General features: G+C 40.9%; 1 protein-coding gene across 1 annotated transcript; it reads right to left on the bottom strand.

The window, feature by feature from the left end:
- Nucleotides 1-3140: 3140 nt before the first annotated feature.
- MPLKIP (M-phase specific PLK1 interacting protein) lies at nt 3141-13349 on the bottom strand. Its single transcript, XM_073678224.1, has 2 exons — nt 12852-13349; nt 3141-4458 (listed from the first exon to the last, which is right to left on the bottom strand). Exons 1-2 carry the CDS (start codon nt 13227-13229, stop codon nt 4255-4257), a joined length of 582 nt encoding a protein of 193 aa, XP_073534325.1. The 5' UTR covers nt 13230-13349; the 3' UTR covers nt 3141-4254.
- Nucleotides 13350-16507: the final 3158 nt, after the last annotated feature.

Raw genomic sequence — 16507 nt, 5'->3', positions numbered from 1 at the left:
GCGTGCTTGTTTCTGGAAATCATCCATCGAGTTAAAATGGTCACTAAACCCATAGATGAATTCCCAGAGGGGTGTCATTTCCAAAATGGGGTCACTTCAGGGGGGATTCTTTAGCTCTGGTACTCTGAAAAGTGCCAGAACAGCATAATCCCCCCTGAAGTGACCCCATTATGGAAATGACACCTCTGTGGGAATTCATCTATGGGTTTAGTGACCATTTACCTACTTATTTTCCCACCACTAGATTAATTTATACAGAGGAGTAGATTGTAAAATTCGGTCACTTGTTGTGGGTTTCCTCTGTTTAGGCACCTCAGGGGCTCTCCAAATGCAACATGGCGTCCGCTATCCATTCCAGTCAAATTTCCATTCCAAAAGTCAAATGGCGCTCCTTACCTTCCGAGCCATGCCGTGCGCCCAAACAGTGGCCTTGCACCACATATGGGGTATCAGCGTGCTCAGGAGAAATTGCACAACACATTTTGGGGTCCATTTTTTCTGGCTGCCCTTGTGAAAATTAAAAATTTGAGGCTAAAGTAGCAGTTTTGTGTTAAAAATGTGTTTTTTTATTTTCACCCTTCAACATTATAAAATTGTGTGAAGCCCCTGGGGGTTCAAGGTGCTCACCACACATCTAGATAAGTTCCTTGAGGGGTCTAGTTTCCAAAATGGGGTGACTTGTTGGGGGTTTCCTCTGTTTAGGCACCTCAGGGGCTCTCCAAATGCAACATGGCGTCCGCTATCGATTCCAGTCAAATTTCCATTCCAAAAGTCAAATGGCGCTCCTTACCTTCCGAGCCATGCCGTGCGCCCAAACAGTGGCTTTGCACCACATATGGGGTATCAGCGTGCTCAGGAGAAATTGCACAACACATTTTGGGGTCCATTTTTTCTGGCTGCCCTTGTGAAAATTAAAAATTTTAGGCTAAAGTAGCAGTTGTGAAAATAAGTTAAATGTTCATTGTTTTCTTCCACATTCCAAAAATTCCTGTGAAGCACCTGAAGGGTTAATAAACTTCTTGAATGTGGTTTTGAGCACCTTGAGGGGTGCAGTTTTTAGAATGGTATCACTTTTGGGTATTTTCTGTCATAAAGGCTCCTCAAAGTCACTTCAAATAAGATGTGGTCCCTAAAAAAATGTTTTTGTAAATTTTGTTGTAAAAATGAGAAATCGCTGGTCAACTTTTAACCCTTATAGCTTCCTAACAGAAAAAAATTTTGGTTCCAAAATTGTGCTGATGTGAAGTAGACATGTGGGAAATGTTATTCATTAACTATTTTGTGTGATATATCTCTCTGATTAAAGGGCATGAAAATTCAAAGTTTGAAAATTGCAAAATTTTCAACATTTTCGCCAAATTTCCAATTTTTTCACAAATAAACGCAAGTGATATCAAAGAAATTTTACCACTATCATGAAGTACAATATGTCACAAAAAAACAATCTCAGAATCAGGGGGATCCGTTGAAGCGTTCCAGAGTAATTACCTCATAAAGTGACAGTGGTCAGAATTGAAAAAATTGGCCCGGTCACGAAGGCAAAAACAGGCTCTGGCGCGAAGTGGTTAAGGTTTATTGAATAAAGAAGAGTTTTTATGGGATTTTGAGTGCCACCATTTCCTCCTCTGCATTCTCTAGTATGTCTTACATGAGGTGAAGCACCCGATATTTCCAACCAAGTTGCAAGGTGTGTGTGTGGACCCCCATTCGTGACATGGGAGTTCTTAAATGATACCGGGCTTTTTTATCTGCATTAATCACTTTTTTTTTTATTATGGCACATTACCCGCTATCCTGGACAACTCCTTTAAAGCACCACTCCAGTGTTTGTTTTTTTTTAATGCACCACTGGAGTGTTGCTTTAAATGTAAGTCCCCTGCCCTCTATCTGATTCTCACCTGCCGCCGCGAATCCGTTTGCAGCGTCGCTCTGGTCGATCTCTGACGAAAAGTGACCTGCTCGCATCTCCAGTGTTTCATGAAGCTGAAGGAGGTCACTTTGCAATACACGACTATGACAGCGTCGATATGGCTCTCAGACTCGTATTGAGAGCTTGTGACGTAGCTTCTGACTTCTGGCCAGTCAGAAGCTACAGTCAAAGGATGGCGCCACCGGACAGGAGCAGGATCAAAAAAAACTATGAAGACACCGGATGGCTAGTATATGACAGGGTGAAGGGGGCTTAGATTTAAAGCGCCACTCCAGAACTGAAAAAAAAACAACCCCCGCTGGAGTGGTGCTTTAACAGTTGATTGTAAGGGGTTTCTGAAGCCAGAGCTGCAGTAGTCAGCTGACAGATGCTCTGGTTTAAAGTATTAAAATAAAAATAGAAAAACAAAATTACATGGGCCGGACCCTGATCTGCATGAGAATCTGCCTCCAGAGCTTATTTTAAATGGAAGGGGGTATTGCCAATGTGAGACATGTAATGACTGATAGTCTGCTCTCCTGATCTACATGTCTTATGCTCACTGATAACATCCCCTTATAATTAAAATAAGCTCTGGGGACTGATTCTCATGCAGATCAGTGTCCAGCCCACAACCCTGAACAGCTCATTTACATATTAAGAAAAATGTGCAATAAGACATCAGCTTGCGGCAATGAAGGTATAATTTTATTCACATTTCTACAACCTACATGCCCATATAGACAGCTTAGGAGGGTTTATCCAGATGCCCTTTAAATTTTTCCTTTGATTAAGATGAAATGTGTTACCAAACCTTTTGATAAAGAGGATTCTTGTCGATATTGCTGTAGAATATTTGTCACTCAGTACTAATTATCCCTTTAATGGGGTTATCCAAGTTTGAAAATAAAAACCACTCCAAATGCTACTGCTTGTCGGTGTAATACAGTGGCTAAATGCCATGCTACTGCCATCAAGGCTCTAACAGTGAATAATGATAACAGCAGTGAGGCATATTACCACAGTGATCATGTTTCAGCAGCTAGTAACCAATAACCAAGAGGACCACAGGAGGGCCCTATTGGTTCTGCAGGGAAACCAGAGGTGAGAGTAGATAATTTACAAATTGTTTTTAAATATACGAGTTGGGTAATCCATTTAGTAACATAGTAACGTAGGTTGAATAAAGACCTAGGTCCATCAAATTCAACCTTTCTCCCCTAATTGTACATTTTGTCTAATTTAACTGTAACCCACAATGTTCTGTGTATCGAAGAAATCATCCAGCCCTTTTTTGAAAGCCGTTCTAGTGTCTAATCTGAAAGACTGCCATACCATTTGACAGACATGTAGCACTGGAAAATACATATTTAAATTTCCTAGCTTTTATGTATGCACTTTATGTAGAATTTCTCCAGAAATTAAGAAAAATCTAAAGAATTCACAAATAATCCTGCACTATATGGATTGCGGTCATCATAAGTAGAAGAAACGTGCTCTACAGCAAAAAACATTTCATAAAATCTATGACCAAAACATTGATGTTCAATGACTATATTCACTTCTGTCAACTAAAATGGTCATTCTTATTTTCAAAGTAATATTGTCTCAGTTTTATTATGAACAAATCAGATTTGTGTTTATATTCATTTCAGATTGAAGGGGAAACTTTTACCTTCCAAAACAAATTTAGTTTCTTTTATAAATTAAAATGTTAAAAGGACAATATACACTGTAACATACACATATCCTAAATAGCAGAGCCTCAATAGAAAAGCTCTTTCAAACAATATAGTATCTATGCACACACCGATAGTATCAATATCTGAGAAACATGGTCTCTACAATACTGATCAATAACATTGCGGAAATGCCAAAATCTGTAGTACTAAAATTAAATTAAAAAAACAACAAAACACACAAAAAGGATAATGCGCCACATGATATGTTCATATATAAAACTATCACATTGCTTACAACGTATATACTTGCAACACAATGAATTATCAACCTTTTTGTATTGCAATCTTTAAAAATAAAAACAATTAATTGGAAGAAACAGTAAAAAAATGTAAGCTTTGAATACAAAGCCATACCCATGCCAAGTATGTAAAACAGTCACAAGACATACGCTGGTGATAACAGAACAACTTGTTCTTCATTGCTGGTGGCCTTGCTGATTGCTTCCCACAGCTAGAAACTTCCAACACATTTTATGTTATCTGATGTAATAAAAAAATACATTTGATAAAAGATTTTGTTTTCAAAATTAAAAAGGTGCAAATCTGTGTCCTTGACCAGCTGTTGTGTTTTAGTCTACCTGGAAAAGCTTTGGCTTTTAGGGGTTAGCTAAAATACCGCCCCTTTTTACCAGTATATGTTGTTTGCTCATTGCTCTGTTGCTGGTCTATGTCAGCTAGGGATAATGGCTTTAGGTTAGCCCAGGGGTCCTCAAGCATTGAAGGTCTGTAATAGTTTTCCACATCATTAGACATTCTTTTCTCTCTGCCTTGCGAGGTACCATATGGTGAAGATGTCCTGGGTGAACCCTTCGAAAAAAAATCATCATGTAAAGAAATATTCAATATATGTTCTCCAGTGTTAGAGCACACCTAACCATATATTCCTTATTACTTGCTATACTCTATATGCATTAACTAAGAGAGGAAAAAAAAACAAAAAAAAAAACACTTTTACAATAGTTTGCCCCCAAACATTTCTGTACTGTACAGGTTATGATGCATGTTTTAGGGGGCTAAAAATAATTTTTACAATTGTTTTTAATTAATACATTTTGCACAGTTTGAGTTCTATAGCATCTCCGCTGCCCCCCCTATTGCTGGCTTCTCACGAGCATGTGAAATTTTTTTTTTCTGTACGAAAACAGACTAAGACAATTTTTCATCTTTATTGTCATATGCATGCAATCCTTATGACATCCATATGGAATCCACATGTGTTTTTTACATCCGTATGTCCATATTTTATGTCTGTGTGCCATCCGTTCAGCACATCCAATTGGTAACCATTTTTTTCAGAAACAATTTAATAAAGGACAAACACAGTTTCCTATTTTTATAATTGTAAGAGATCTATGAAAACGCATGACTTTAAGGTGATAACCCGTATGTGATTGTTTTTTTTATGCACCCACCCAAATGTTATCAGCTTTAATACATTGGTCTGAATGAGCCCTTAACTAAGAAGCCATCAATGAGCTCGTACGGATGGAAAGGGTTATAACTCATCTTTATTCTTCTAATCAGCTCTCAAATGACCACAAGAAAATTGAGATTATCCATCAGCTGAGGGGAGCGCAGAAGAACAAAGAATGAACTTACTGAAGGATTGTCAGAAAACTGGAATGGACAGTGCAGCACAGAGGCCATACAAAGCAAGCAGTGCAAGACTTTTAATAAAATTAAACTTCAAAAAAAAAATGTATCCTAAAATTCATGCACATAAAAAAAATTGTACCAGAAAGTGTCCAAATTCTTTGTCTCTTCTATTGCAGAAGCTAGAAGATTTTCTCTTGTGAATGACAATTTATCACTCTTACTTGTAGGCATGCATTATACATGTTTACTACACAAAAGGTGATGTTTTGGGGTTGTTGAAAAACTGATTAGACCACAAATCTTACTGATATATAGAGAAAAAGATAAGAAAAACACCCATGGTCCAGTAAAAAAGAAAGGAAAAATTACATACACATACATTCAACATTGAAATTGCAACACCAAAGGAAAAGTTGTGGAGTTTTGGAAGTCACTGGATCTAGACATGTTAATGATATGCAAATGAAAAAATGGAAACACGTATTTAAACATCTTGACTTCACAATCTAGTATGTGTGCCACGTGCAGAAATACACACACTTACACGCCTTGGCATGGCTATCAATGAATGCTGAAAGCACTTGGGCTCACAAAACATCAAAATCCGCTGCTCACAGCTCCCTTTGCAACTATGACATCCCAGATATGCTTGAGGGGAGGCAAGTACCATAATGTACAGTAGTCGCACTCCTCTAGTCTTCATTCCAGATACACCAACAGCTTGGAATTACATCGATTTGGTTGTGGAACCAGTGGTACAGCCATTTCTCCAAAGTTAGCTAGGAGCCATTTTTCAATACCACATATTGCATGGGCTATTGTGAGTAGCCTGTGTGGCCTAAATGTTCTACCATAGCCTGCAGCATCTCTGGACTCATCTCCTATCAAGCACATCTGGGACAATCATTGGTCGGCAATTGAAGAGGGAGCTGCCAACAGTGGATCTTGAAGATTTGCATGCCCAAGTCCATTCAGCAGGGCAGAACATTCTTCAGACAACCATTAATAACCTCATTGATAGCAGCCAAGGTGTGGAAGTATGTACTTCTGCATGCAGCGCTCATACTCTAAACTGAATACACCGAGATGTTTTGAAAATTGTAATTTTATCATTTGCCCATCATTAACATGTCTACATATCTACGATTTCCCTAATTCCACGACTTTTCCTCCTTGCTGAAATTTCAACAGCGAAAAACGTGAATAAAAGTTTTATGAAGGGATTCAAACTAAAGACATTTTGTACCATGAGTTTCTTAAGTAACTTGCACATTTGTTGTGATTAACATGTCTAAGATTGCTGTAACTAAGAAAAAAATGTAAGCCTGGTGCTAAGAAGACATTACCACTCTATGGGCTCAATCACACGATAGCATTTTTGGTCCGAGTAAAAAAAAAAACTAAATAAAAAAAAAAGACCACTCTCGGATCAATGTTAATCAATGGGGCAGTGCAGATGAGCAATTTGTTTTTTTTTTCACTGACCAAATCTGCATGTGAAAAAAAAAACATTGCAGCATGCACTAGTTTCTTCCGTTAATCGGATGAGACTTGCCCATTCAAGTCTATGGGTGCATGGAAAAAAGATCATGCTATAGTATAGCATCCATTTTTTACAGATACAGCGCAGTTCTGTAGCATAGGAAATTGTAAATGATTAATAACTACTGCTGTAAAAAAATGGATTGGAAACGGATGACAGGTGGAAAAAAACAACAAAAAAAATCCACTTTTCTGGATGAAACTGAACAATTTTTATACGTTTGTGTGAACCTACTCTAAGGTCTCATGTATAATACTGTGCAAGTTTTAGGCAGGTGTGGAAAAAATGCTGCAAAGTAAGAAGACTTTCAAAATTAGAAGTGTTAAGTTTATTTTTATTACATAAAATGCAAAGTGAATTAAAAATCAAATCAATGTTTGGTGTGACCATCATTTGCCTTCAAAACAGCATCAATTCTTTTAGACATACTTGGAACAGATTTGAAGAAACTCGCTCAGCAGGCGGCTATTCCAAACATCATGGAGAACTAATCACAGATCTTCTGTGAATGTAGGCTGTGAAAACCACAGACATTATGTTGAGTTATGGTGAGATTTAGGCTCTGTGAGCCATATAATCACTTCTAGGACTCCTTGTAGTTCTTTACCCTTTAGTGACCAAGACAATTTTTAAATTCTGATGTGTCCCTTTATAGAAGAATTACTTGGGAATGCTCATACATATCCCAGTGATTCTGAAACTGTTTGTGTCACGCTGTACCTTTATGATAGTAGTGCACTTAAATGTTTTGTGTTTATTTATAAGTTATGGAAAATGTGACAAAAAAAAAGGTAAAAATTTAATCTTTGAATGTTTATACCCAGAAACCAGATAGTTATACACCTGTGCTACACAAAAAAAAAATCATAATTTCTGCTTTACCAAGATTTCTTTAGGTCAGCATTATTTTTCAAAATTCATGTTATTTTATTAGTATGTTAGAGGGGTTACATTTTAGCAGGCTTTAAGGGAGTTTAATAAAATATTTTTTTTAGAGACCTATTTCGTTTTGAAGTAATTTTTTGGGGTCCATCAAAAATCCCCAAAGGGTGATACAATTTTAAAAAATAGCACCCCTCAAAGTATTCAAAACTTCTGTTATGAAGTTTGTAAATTCTTTTGTTGCACCTAATGGGTGAACACAAAACAGAATGAAAAATTACATTTTATCTCAATAACGTTGCTAACATTTTAAGAGGTCACTATAGCTGGCAGACCCTGCCGCCATTACATGTCCTCGGATTCTCATGGCAACCACATGATGAAAATCGTGAGGTGCCTATGGGACTTCATCTTTAACCCTCTCCCTTTGATAACTAGATGCTGTTGTTTTTATTGACATTGGCGTCTAAGAGGCTAAACGGCTACGACTGGCAGTAGGATGTCAACTATAGTATACAACTGACACCTGCTTCATTTTTGCCCTTTGCTGGTGTTAGTCCCCTATTCGTCAGCCAGTAAAAAAGCGCATTGGCGGTCAATAAGGCATTAACGACATCGGCTGTATGTTTGGGGTTGTTGACCTGCTGCAGAATAAATTTGCAGAGGCCTACTGATGCTATTGTATGATGGATGAGGATCTCTCAGCATTGAGGACACCAATAATCCTGACCAAATCCCCAACTCCATTTGCTGAAATTCAGCCCCAAACTTGCAGCAACCTCCACCTTCAACACTGTTGCCTGCTCATTATTGTGTCACTCTCCAGCCCTTCATCAAACTGCCTCGTCAGTTCAGAGCGCCTGCTGCCATTTTTCTGCGCTTCAGTTCCTCGGTTTTTGAGCATAGTTGAGTTGTTTACATGTCGAAAGTTTTAGCCACAATTCTTCCATGAAGACCACTTCTGGTCAGACTTCCCCAAACAGTATATAGGTGCAGTTGGGTCCTACTGGTTGCTGCAGGTTCCTGGCCGATGGCACTGGTGGACATCTTCTAATTTCGAATAGACGTAAGCAGGATGTAACTTTCCACTGCTGCAGTAAGTTAGCTTGGCTGACCACTGTGTCTACAGTTCCCAACGTTGCCTATTTCCCGCCTATGCTGAGAAACAGACAGATACTTGTCCATCATGTAATACCATCAGGAAGGCATCTGATTAACCTCAAAATTATTCTGCAGCACATTCAGCATAAAAAACAAGGAATCCTGGAAGTGATATGGCCCACACAGAGCCCTGATCTCATTATCAAGACTGTGCGTGGGATTACAATCACAGAAGATCTGGCGTTAGTTCTCCACGTTGTTTGGAGCAAACCTGTACACTTTCAAAACTGTGTGAACGTGTAAGTAGAAGACAAAATGCAGTTTTGAATGCTAAGAGCGGTCACACCTAATATTGATTTCATTTAGGATTTTCCTTTTGTGAATTCACTTAGTTTTTTATTAATTAATAAAAAACTATCAACATATCTTTGAAAGCATTCTTTGGGTGTGCACACATTCAGCATTTTCAGCAGATTTTTCTGCTGCAAACAATGGAGTGTTGGAAGGAAAAACGCTGAATAAAATAAGTGTTTTTCATGCATTATTTTTCCTAGTCATTTGAATGGGTGAAACACTGCAAACACGCTGAAGGAATTGACACGCTGCAGGACTGCTTCAAATCTGCAAGGAAAAGATAAGCAGCATATGCATGGAACTTCAGGAATCTCATACACTTTGTTGGTACTATCAAATGCAGAATTTATTCTGCAACAAAACTGCATGGAAAAAAAACATGTCAAAAATGCAATGTGTGAACAAGTTCTTCCTTTGCACTATTTTTTTTCCAAACCTGCCTAAAATGTTTGCACAGTATTGTATATAGCAAGATAATGGGTCTGGACAACTATTGAAGCATTGATTCAAGAGCAGAATATCACCGAAACAACACATATAGCATCATAGAGACATGCACGGACTATGAGTCACAGTGCAGCCTCCTGGATATAACTGTGCCAAGGGCATAAAACAAAAGGATGGAAGTACAGGTCATATGATTGCCACAGAATATTACCTCTAGAATTTGTCAGAAAATAAAACCCAACCTCAAGCCTTAAAGAAGCATCTGAATTTATTTTTGTTTTAGGCCTATATGATTAGTACCTTTCATTTAAGGTGTATAGAAAAGTTCATAAATGAATGCAGCTGATTTCTTGACATCAACCAGTACTTTACATTCAGCTCAATTCACACATCAATTGAACACACGAGGGGCGAGAAGATTATTGAAAGCATCAATTTTTGCTCAGTAAGATACATAGAATTGATTTGGAAATTCCGATCTATACATGATACTTTGCCCACCAGATACTAACTTGGCCATATCATTTTAAGGGAAATCTGTCACCACATTTGACCTATCTAAACTATTAATATGGGCATACAGGGTATAGATGAAAAAAGTCCTACCTACAGTATATGTCTCATATCAGATGCCTTGTTGTGGAAGAATCATCTTTTATCACTATGTAAATGACCTCTTCCAGGCTATGGGGCGTACACTGGCTGGAAGATAACTTTGCCTCCAGAGATTATTTTACATTAAGGGGGAGTTACCAGTGTAATGGCTGCTCTCTGCTCTCCTGATCTCACTGCAGAGCTGTGTGTGATTATACCTGACACATCTGCAGGTTCCTCTCAGCTTCCAACTCAAAGGCAGACAGGGTAATTTCATTTTTTCTGTTCTGTGTTAGTTACTTGTCTCACACTGGTAACTCTCCTTCATGTATAATAAGCTCTGGAGGCAGCATTATCTTCCAGGCAGCGTCCTCCACATATAAGACATCAGATCGCAGATATCAAGGTGTAATTTTATTCAGTTTCCTATGACCTACATGACCATATAGATGGCTTAGGGGGTTGATCCTACTGGCAGATTCCCTTCAATAAGTATCTGTTTATTGTAAGTAGGATCCGACATTATTATTTTATTGAACACATGGTGGTTATAGAGTACTTTGATCACACCATTTGCTGTGGTTTCACACCATATCCAGGCAAAGGACATAAAAATTATGAATGGACAATTCAGAACCCTGTTCTGTATATAAGTGATGTCACATGCTGAACATTACTGTTAAAGGGGTTTCCAGTTTGTTAAAATGCCTGCAATTTTTTTTTTCTTTTAAACCAAAAGTGCTTCAGCCACCCTACCTGGGACAAGTGCCAAATCTCTGCCCCTGCTCTCGTTGTAAAGTTATTGTCTGCAGTGCTCACATCACACTGACAGTGATGCAACCAACTGCTGAGCTAAACAGGTCATGCTGATTAGGTTGTCACTGCCGGGGTCGTGGTTACAGCTGCCGCTCACTATGTGCTGAGCGGTGACTGAAGCAGCACCAGCCCACTCCTACGTCTGAAAACCGAGGCTGCCTGGAGGAATACAGTTTACTTCCTCTCGGCAGCAGGATGCAGTTTCAGAAGGCGATTAACCTGCAGATTAGCCCTGTTGTCTGCAGGTTAATAGCGTTTTTGTTACATGACAGATTCCCTTTAAGTAGAGATCCACTTTAATATCTAGACAGATGTCTGAAAAGCTTTACCATGCATCCTAATTAAAGGGGAAATTTACCTGAAGAATACTCCTGAAGACATTGTTTGGTTACACATCCCTTCCACAGACAAGAACGTTATGATACATGCATGCAGAGCACGTTCCCTGGACAGGTCACACACTCACTGCCCCCCAGCCACCAGCTCATAGAGATATGGAAGCTAAAACCCCTACAGTGCTCAGGTGACATCACCAAGGAATGAAGCAGGCGGACAAACATTTGCCCAACAAAACGCACATTACCTACGATATACTTGTACATGCTAAGTATATGTCGGCAGAATGAGCTACTCTGTGCCAATTTATGAACACAAGGAAGTCAAACTGACCTCTGTGGTCACAGCTGATAAAGAGGGTGCTGGAAGGGAGACAAAGGATAATTTATCAATATTAAGGCTATGTGCCCACGATGCAGAAATGCTTCCTGATTTTTTCTGCATCTCTCTGGCAGAAAAAACGCATGCGAATTGTACATGCGTTTTTCCTGCCAGGGAGATGTGGATGTGAAGCGTTCTTCACATGCATTTCCGCATGCAGGTTGACAAGCGCTTTCCAAGCGATTTTAGCATCACTTGGAAAGTGCTTGACAACTTCGTCACACTATATAAATCCATGCAAACGACATGGATTTATATACTGTGACCTTAAAGAGTGTTAAAAAATAAAATAAATCTATACTTACCTTAAGATGGCCCCCGGAGTCTTTATTCGCTCCGTCCTGGCTTGCCGGCAGCTCGCGGTACACTACACTGAAGGACCTGCTGTCACATGACTAAATGACGTCAGCGCAGGTCCTTCAGTCCACCGTGATCTGCCGGTAAGGGAAGACAAGCACACCGCGGGCCATGAGAAGGTAAGTATAGTATTTATTTTTTATTTTATTCTTTTTTTTTTTACAGGTTCTATGGTACCCGGGTCTGGAGGAGAGTCTCCTGTCCTCCACACCCGGGTACCATCCGCACATCACCAGGAATAATGGAATTTGCACTAGACTGTGGAGGCAGATCACAGAAAGAAAAATGACCTGTTAGTTACAGAAGACAGATGGACAGTGGTCAGGATAGGAAAAAGGCAGCAGTGCTATAAGTGCAGTGCCCGTTGATTGCATTTGCAGCTCAGTTGTATAACTATTTAGCAGTACATTTCAATGAAACAGACCTCTAAGGTAAAGCTATGGATGTAATCAGCATCACAGTGCCCATACACAGATGGCATTACTTTGGGATAGAAAAATCTGAGAACAGAAAATAGTCAGGGGACCGCTAACTTGTAATTCCACCCTGCAAAACAACTCTGGGTTCTAAACGGGAAATCCCAGGTGTGCATATAGGGGGGGTCATTGTAGAAAAGCATCCATAGCATGGAGCATGTCCTTTCTCACTATCACTATGGATACAGCAGGTCACTTCTCCCCAAATGAATAGAATCAGCCAGGAGCTGGAAGTCGCCTTAAAGCCCCTCTAGAAGGCAGCACACTGCTGTGACAGCAGCCTACGGGTAACACACAGGCCGCTGCCTCCCTATTACCTGGTAGTGCATGGGGTGCCTGGGAGAAGAGAAGCCGCGGCCATGCTGCTGGTAGTGCTGAGCGCTTCCTCCGGGAGACTTGGTGTAAGGAGACGAGCTATACCGGGGGCTGAGCCGCCGCGGCGGAGTGTTACCTGGGGAAGGGCTGCTGTACCTGCCCCCATAAGGACTCTGGGTGGGCGACGAGTGCCCTCCTCCGCTGCCATGAGGCCTCTGCGGCCTGGGGCCATAGCTGGGTGTGTGCGGAGGGCCGTACCCCCAGGACGGCAGCGGTGGAGGCAGCATGGGGGACGGGTAAGGCGGTGGGCTTCGGAAAGACCCCGGGCTCCCCTCACTGCCGCCCGAGGAGTTCGGGGACCTAAAATTCTGTCTGTACATCGTTAAAAACAGTGGTCAAATCTAGCGCGACTTCCAGAAGGGCGGTGCTGCGCTCTCCCACACGGGCGTACCTCCGAGAGCGGAACTTCCGGCGTGTGCAGCACCCGTGCTTCCGGTGTACTGGCCACTTACAATAAAGGTTCCGGGATGGAGTGTGACTCCAGAAGTGCTGGTCCTTCATGCTATACAATTACCAGTGAGAGGAGCAGGATGGGCTGCAGCAGGATCCGGTGCGGTCATACCTGGCTATGAGGCACCTCATGGGGACGTTCGGATTTCCCAGCATTAGAGTATGTGCACACAATGTGGTTTTCAGGCGGACTGCGCCAGGAACCTCTCTGAAAAGCGCTAAAAAAACGCGATAAAGAATGAACCTAGTGCACAGTAAAGTAAAAACACCTTGCTGTGCACATGTTCCATCTTTTGTCACTTCTATTAACCACTTCAGGCTTCGAAAGCCGGGAAGCGGTTAAAAGATGCAGCACCAGCATTCATTGGGCGGCTTCTGCTTGCAAGATGAAACAGAAATAAAAAGATGCGTCAGAGATAGAGGCTTCATCACAACACCAGAAAACACCCCTCAAAGACCCCTCAGGAATAACACCGCCTGAAGGGTCTCCACCCTGGGGTGTGCCAGTGTCTAAAGACAACCCCAGCATGGTGGATGAAAGTCTACGAAGCTCATTCCCACGCTAGAGACAACATGCTGCATCCACTGCAGTCTGTCTATTTCTGCCCATAATCACAGCCGACGTAACACTTTGTCGTTTATGGCCACATTCACACGTTCAGTATTTGGTCAGTATATTACATCAGTATTTGTGAGTCAAAACCAGGAGTGGGTGATAAATACAGAAGTGGTGACGTGTTTCTATTATACTTTTCCTCTGATTGTTCCACTCCTGCTTTTGGCTTACAAATACCGAGGTAAAATACTGACCAAATACTGAACGTGTGCACAAGAGGTGAAGCCGCTGGTATATCCTCAGTATGTGAGCACCAGAAATCAGTGATATCTGCACAAAGTAAATATCAAGCAAATACGCCCCATGTGAATGTACCTTAAAAGGTTTGGACAGCCCTGAAGATACATCCAGAATGCTTAAAAATAATAAAGTAATTATTAAAAATAATAAAAGAAAAAATACCCCAATTATTTTTAAGCATTCTGGATACAAATTTAGAGGTGTTCAACCCTTTAAAGGGAACCTGTCAGAAACTTATTCGCCCCCCAAAAAAATGTTATATAACTGTGTAGCCTTTTAAAAGATAAGCAAACACGATGCTGCAACAGCGAGAAATTGTGCGTTGAAGTTCTATATAGGAAGTGCATTGGGACTTGACTACGAACTTCCAGTTCCTCAGCCTCACGCTGTATTCCCTGCCATGTATCAGAGCCAATGACCTGTCAATCAACCAAAGGAGAGTGTCGCTAGGCAGGGAATACAGTGCGAGGCTGCGGAGCTGGATGTGGATTATCATGTCCCAAAGCGCTTCCATACACATACAGGACTTTAGGCCTACACAGACATACATAGTTTGGGGTGTAGAGTTGTCTGACAAGTCCCCTACGAGGGAATGCATGCCTATCAGACATATGCCAAAAAGGTCTTATACTTTGCTGTACCTTTCACCACTAAATACAAAAAAAGGACACTATATCATGTCTGTAAAAGTCTATGGAGACATTTGATGTGAATGCTCTGTATATTCTGTATAAGAAATGCACCCAAGTGTGGTGTAAACTGAGCATAAGGCCTGTTTCAGATGGCTATAAGGCCTGTTTCAGATGGCTATAAGGCTTCCTTTACACAAAGATTAGAATTTATCAAACCGTCAGGAGGAAAAGTCATGAGCTGGGCTCTGCGAGACCCGGCGATGCTGATGAGTGGTGACGTCAGTATCCGGCGACTGTGAATAGCAGGAACTTTACTGCTATCCACAGTCGCCGGGGCCGGATTCGGTGAACGCTGGACTACGTCAGAGCTGTGTGGGAACATTTTTTAAAATAAATTGGTGAATGAGAGGCAGTCTCTTGTTTTTATTTCTCTTTTTTTTCTGTATTTCAGTTTCCATTTCTGGACTACATTCGGTGGACTATGGCGGACCTGCATGCAGGTTTTTTTTATTTATTTTTTTATAGGTGAGCCAGGGACAGTGTCAGGGAGCATATATTCAAATAAACTATTTTTTTCTGTGTGTGTTTTTATTTTTGATTGCTGGGTTAGTAATAAGGGTGTCTGGTAAACTGGCACTGTAACCTATGTTTCCCTGCATTCTCCTATATATGGACTGAGGATAATATGTATGTTCGTATTCTTGATTCTACTCCATTGTATCTGAGTGCCTGCCGCACTGATTGCGAGCTCCTGGATTAATCAAGCTGCTGGAGGGTGAGCCAGTTACTTTCTTTTTATTTACCATGTCTGATAGACACCATTACTAACCCCAAGGCTTGATGCCAGCTGTGATTTTTGACAAATCACAGCTGACATCAACCCCAAGCATTGCACCAGGGCATTGGGAAGAGCCAGGCAAAGCACCAGGATTGGCGCATCTAATGTGATGCGCCACTTCTGGGGCAGCTGAGAGCTGGTATTTTTAGGCTGGGAAGGGCAAAATAACCATGGACCTTCCCAGCCTGATAATAGTTCTCCGCTGTCTGCTTTACTTTTGCTTGTTTTCAAAAATAGTGGGGACCCCACATCATTTTTTTTATTTATTAGCTTAATACAAGTACAGTACACTACACACACAAGGCACTAATTATATAGCTCATGGATATCTATCTAGTTATGCCATATCTATCATCTATTTACCCCATACCTATCTATAGCTTTGCACATCTTTAACATCTAAACAGCTGTAATTTCTATTCTGCATTCTATTTCGGTACGTGGCACATGGACGGCACACTTTATGTCACCCGTGTGTGGGACGTATTGACATCCATGCTGCCAGAAAAATCGGACATGTCTGCGTGTGGGTCACATGGACACATGGTCCGTGTGAATACACGGACATGTGAGCAACCCCATAGATTATAATGGGTGTGCGTGTGCATGTGTCTCTGGTATGTGTGAAAACTGTCATCACACATATCGGAAACACTGACATGTGAAGGGGGCTTAATGTGTACCTAGGACAGGTTGCAACTTGAAGGGAGTCATTTTGGACAGTTTTTCTGAGAGCCCCTTTACGAGGTGTGGTGGATTGGCTCTTCCGGTGTTTAATGTTCCCCTTCTGCAGCGTGATAATAGAATGTTGATGGGTTACTA

The sequence above is a fragment of the Phyllobates terribilis genome, unplaced genomic scaffold (genome assembly GCF_046119375.1).
Source record: "Phyllobates terribilis strain yellow unplaced genomic scaffold, ASM4611937v1 Scaffold_4__5_contigs__length_816908805, whole genome shotgun sequence".
NCBI classification, from domain to species: Eukaryota; Metazoa; Chordata; class Amphibia; order Anura; family Dendrobatidae; genus Phyllobates; species Phyllobates terribilis.
The sequence above is the reverse complement of the archived record's forward strand: the minus strand, read 5'-3'. Positions and strand labels throughout refer to the sequence as shown.

Coding starts and splice junctions, on each gene's coding strand:
- MPLKIP (XM_073678224.1), bottom strand. CDS start 13,229: ATGTACAGACAGAATTTTAGGTCCCCGAACTCCTCGGGCGGCAGTGAG. Junction 4,459..12,851: donor GGCACCCCATGCACTACCAG/GTAATAGGGAGG, acceptor TTTTTTTCGAAG/GGTTCACCCAGGACATCTTC.